We start from the raw sequence: 5,177 nt of genomic DNA, 5'->3' as shown, positions 1-5,177 counted from the left end.
TCTTACACACACACACACACACACACACACACACACACACACACACACACACACACCCTGCTCTTTCATAAATCCAAAATTGAGTTCTCCATACTGGTTTCTTTTCTACCCTGTGCATGCTGTTTTCATGATTTTTGCTGCTACATTTTCATTTTGCCAATATTATAATTCTCTTTTTCTTAAATTGACTCATGTTTTATTCCAAAGTATATGACAATAAAATGGAGAAACTTTTCTCCATCTTTGTCATCTGTCAAAATGAATATGAAAATTTGTAATGAAAAGTTTTTGCTGTGTGTGGTCGCACATGTCTTTAATCCCAGCATTTAGGAGGCAGAGGCAGGCGGATCTCTGTGAGTTTGAGGACAGCCTGATCTACATAGTGACTTCCAGGCCAGCTGGGGCTACAGAGAGACCCTGTCTCAAAAGAGAGAAAAAAGGAAAAGTCCTAGCATGTAATGAAAGTCACCATGCGCAGCACAGCTTACCTTGGGGAACACTGTACACTGAAAAATCACATAGGACTTGCAGCTATGTGGAGACAGTTGAACAGACAGGAAGATTTTATTTCAAAAGTGTTTGAGAATGGTGTTTTTCCTGGATGTTTTGAATTATTATTATAAACACTGAAATTTTAGTCTTTATTTTCATTGGATTATTTCTGCTGCTTTTCTCTTCACTCACCTTTCCTGTGTCGGGTTGCCAGTGAGATGTTAGTATTTCCAGTCATCATCACAAGGCTTCAGATGCATTACTCAGAACAGTGGCTTTCTTACAATTTTGACCATGGTACAGTGCAGAGTGTATTTTGAATCATATTTCAGTAAATACAGTACTCATCTTCATTTTATCTCTGACCCTTCTTCCTCTTTTGAGAAAGAGCCCTATTTTGTAGACCAGGCTTGCCTGGAACTTGTGGTCCTTCTGCTCAACCTTCAGAATCCTGATTACAGACATGTGCTGTCATACACAGCTAATTTTATTTGTTTAATGTTTAAACCAATACTAGACATGCCCTTTAAATCTGATATGTATTAAGAAATTATGACAAATATTGTGACAGAGAACCACTAATTAAAGGATGCTTATCAAATGAGATACTATTTTAAATCTGGGGAGATGGCTCAGTAGGTAAAGTGCTTGCTGTACAATCATGTGGACCTGAGTTCAGATTCCCCAGCCCCCATGGAAAAGCTGGTCATGATGGCCTGGGCCTATAACCCCAGTACTTGAGGGGCAGAGACAAGTGGACTCCCAGGAGCTCATTGGTTAGCTGGTCTAGTTTAATGGCTGATCTCCAGGTAGTGTGAGACCCTGTCTCAAAATTAAGACAGAGAATGATAGAGATACCCAAAGTCAACTTCTGGCCTCTATATGTGCACATACTCTCACCCCAGCTGTCACCCATGTGGGTACACACACACACACACACACACACACACACACACACACGTACACCACACAAATTCATTCAAACACACAGACACTATATGAGTCAAAAATTAGATATAAGAATATTGAGACATGAAGCAAGATGTGAGTTTGCCTAATGCAGACTGTACCATCAGTTCTCTTTGTCTGTGGGTTCTGTATCTGTTGATTAACCTACTGTGGATAGAAATAGAAAATTAAGATGTTCCTGTTCTGGATGTATAGACTTTTTCTTGTGCTCATTCCCTAAAAATGCAGTATGAAAAGTATTTACATAGTGTCTACATTATATTAGGTGTTATGAATGATCTAGAGATGATTTGAACTTGCCTGGAAGATGTCAGCTCTATGCAGAGACTATACTGTTTTACGTAAGAGTCCTCAATATCCACTGGTTTTATTGTCTGGTGGTGGAGAACTGATTCTTAGGACCAGTTTTTCCTCTCCCTTTCTCTCCCCCAGAACCAAGGGATAGTTATGTTAGAAATGTGAGATTTAGGTAATATTAAATAATATATCTAAACTAGATTAATGAATTTACATTAAAATTTTTTTCTTACAGTTTTAATGTCAGATTCTGCTTAAAGGCAGATGGCAAAGGAGCACTTCCAAGGAAGCTTAGTGAGTATCTTGTGCAGAATCACAGGATCCAATGATGTTGCATGCACAGCACCTGTAAGATGTTTCTGAGCACTCATATAGTTATTCAGAAGGTTGTTATTTTAATTTGAATGTTTATGCTTGAAGACATCTAAGATGACAATATAATTGCTTTCATTGGCAGGTCCTGTTCAGGTACAGGACATTTGTTACTGGGAACTATGAGAAAAATAGTGAAGAAAGTGGTAAATATGTAATTATGCAGCCCTTAGAAAGTGAAGCGGTTAATAAGAGCTAAATGAAGTCTAGAGATGAGTCTCACTGTTTGTGAGTTTGTAATCTACTGACATGCTTCTGCCCTAGAGATCAGCCTTCCTTAGAGAAGGTGGAAAGGGGAAAAGTTTTGGTTATACATTCATCCATACAGCAAACACTGTTCTTTCTGTCTTCAAATGATGGATGTTGTCCTGAGCACAAGGTGAGAGTATCACATAACTAGAATGGCCAGTTGAGTGGCTAGTGATCTGTGCTGGTGAGGAGTGATAGGCAGACAAGAGGCCTCAGACAGCTGACTGCAGTCCCTGAATGCAGAGAGAGGAGCGAGATGGATCTCGCTGGAAGCCAAGATTTCTGCAGAAACCTCAAGAAAATGAGGAAGCAGTGGGATATCCCTGGTGACTATTTCACACCAGGGAAATGGTGACTTCCAAAAAAACCTGTGGTGGAAGGGGCTCAGTGCTTTTGAGAAGCCATAAGGAGGGCAGCATAACTTTGAAGACCAGAATGGGTTCACCTCCATTTGAAATGAAACATTTAAAGACATTCACAAGGGACTTGTGATTTTAAAACTTTGTACTCTAAACTCCTTTTAAGAAACAACTGAATTGGCTACTTTACAGGGGTGCTTCAGTGCAAACAATGCAATGATATAAGCCATTCCTCATAGTGCTTAGTACAGTGCTATGCTGCATGTTAACAGGAACTTCCTACTCAAAATTAGGAAGACATTTACTACTTAATAGTAGAGGTGTGTGTGTGTGTTTGTGTGTGTGTGTATTCATACATAGTGAGAGGGTGGAACTGAGGACTATGGATCTGTAGTCCCCACCTAGTGGTGAGAATCTTCATTTATTTCTGTTTCCCTCAGCTTAAATTAAAAGAAAATTTCCTCTAATAATTTGTTTTACTACTGTCATTATTTGTAATTATGTATGACAGTTTGGGGAGAGACTGTTAGATTATTTAATCATTGTTTTCAGAATTAATTTGTCGCAATCTCATCACAATGTATGGGCATTCTTAGTGACCTTAGAAGCAAGTTACTTGTCAGAAATAAACATCCCTGTTTACAAGAAAACTTTAGATTTCTAAGGCAGTGAACCCCACACAAGGAATATGTTGGTTATAAATGCTTTGGTTTGTGTAGACTTCCAGGTGGAGCTTCTTTTGGATAAACTCAAGCAAAAGGGAGCAATTCGACGAGCACTATTTCTCCATAACAGGTCCCCGGGTCACTCCAAGAACATGACTATTTTCAGGGGGGGACAGATGCAGTGTGAGGAACTGGTAGCCTATCTGCGGGTAAGAGATACTTTTCTGCAACATTATCTTTTCCTTTTATTTTATTTTTTTATATATGTGATTTTTACTTTCTCTAAATTGGTATTCAGCCAAAATGAACAGCTCAGAGAAATACACTTGAGGAAATTGGCTTTTTGAACATCAAATCTAACAGTAGAGGAAAGTGTTTCTTCCTGGCAGATGAATGTTCGAAGAGGCCTTTCCACAGCAGTATTACTTGAATGAGTCATGAAAAACACATTTTGTAAATATTGCTGGACTCTCAAGACTGTAAAAAAAAACTTCAAGGTCCAAAAAGTAAGGAATAGACTTTAAAAAAAGAGAGAAAGAAAGAAAAAAAAAAGCAGTGGTTGAATTAAAAATGTGGGCTGTAAGCAAATGTGTGAGTCTAGGTTGAGGAAGAGATGGAGCTTATAGTGGGTATGGCCTAGTCACTGGCCAGTGACTCAGAGTTGCCTGAGGCCTTCTACTCTTTGAGACTCATTCTTACCTCTTGTTGAAGTGTTCCTAGCAGAGATGACTGACTCAGTGTGAGTGAGTACAGAGCTCCTTCAGGGGGGCAGTCCAGTGTGGGAACCAGGTAAAGTTCAATCACTGAGAAATTCATTAAAAAAAAAAAAATGCACCAAACACAGGGATACAGATTTTAGATCTGTAAAAACTTAAGATGTACGAATTATCAGTTGAAGAATAGAAATATATAAAATGTTTACAAAAAGAAGAGGAAGGCAACAGTGAAGATCTATGACAGCTTTATTAGCAAGCTTAATTTAATAATCTGTGAACTTAGTGCACAACAATTAGAGAATATAAAAATTGACCATACATCAATCATAAGCATGGTCTAACATATTTCAAAAAATGGTGTCAGGCTGGAGAGATGGTTAAGTGGTTAGGAGCACTGGTTGTTCTTGCAGTGGACTCAGGCTCAAATCCTAGCACCCACATGTAGCTAACAACACTGCACTTCCAGGGGATCTGACTTCCTTTTCTGACCTCCGTGGACATTGTATGATACTCTTGCACTTACATACATGCAGGCAATACACTTATACACATAAAATAAAAATATAAATATTTTTTTAAAAGTGGTGTCATAGAAAACATGCTTTCTGGCATTAGGTGGTGGTACAGGACTAAAATTCTAACATTAAATAGGCCAAAAAGGGGAAAATTAGAGTTTAAGTCCATCCTGCGCTACGCAGCAAGACCTGGTCTCATAAAGAAAAAAAGTAAGAGTGTGAAGGAAAGAGAAAAGCAGGGAGGAAAGGTTGACTTTATCTCAGATGGTTACTTCCTTATGCCAGACTTTCATCCATCAAGAATGAATGAGAGAACTGGAGAGATGGCTCAGTGATTAAGAGCACTGGCTGCTCTTGCAGAAGACCCGGGTTTGAATCCCAGCACCCACATGGCGACAACTAACAACTCTGTAACTCCAGTTCCTGGAGATCCAGTGCTCTCTTCTGGCCCCTGTGGGCACTGCATGACATGGGTGCACTTAACATATATGCAGGCAATACATTCCTACACATAAAATAAAATTAAATAGTGACTCCATAAGT

At 39.0% G+C, this 5,177-nt stretch overlaps 1 protein-coding gene across 3 annotated transcripts in view; it reads left to right on the top strand.

Moving 5' to 3' along the window:
* The window catches only part of Itgav (integrin subunit alpha V), a 90,676-nt gene that overhangs the window by 66,909 nt on the left and 18,590 nt on the right, over positions 1-5,177 (top strand). For all 3 annotated transcript variants that reach the window (XM_008826779.3, XM_029559408.1, XM_008826775.3), the window contains 2 exons: positions 1,994-2,052; positions 3,458-3,612. In XM_008826779.3, the coding sequence (XP_008825001.1) occupies positions 1,994-2,052; positions 3,458-3,612 (214 nt within the window). The remainder of the gene's footprint in view (positions 1-1,993; positions 2,053-3,457; positions 3,613-5,177) is intronic.

This window comes from Nannospalax galili, unplaced genomic scaffold, assembly GCF_000622305.1.
Source record: "Nannospalax galili isolate Female #2095 unplaced genomic scaffold, S.galili_v1.0 scaffold790, whole genome shotgun sequence".
In the NCBI taxonomy this organism is placed as follows: domain Eukaryota; kingdom Metazoa; phylum Chordata; class Mammalia; order Rodentia; family Spalacidae; genus Nannospalax; species Nannospalax galili.
Note: the sequence above shows the minus strand (reverse complement) of the source record. Positions and strands in the feature narration are given on the sequence as shown.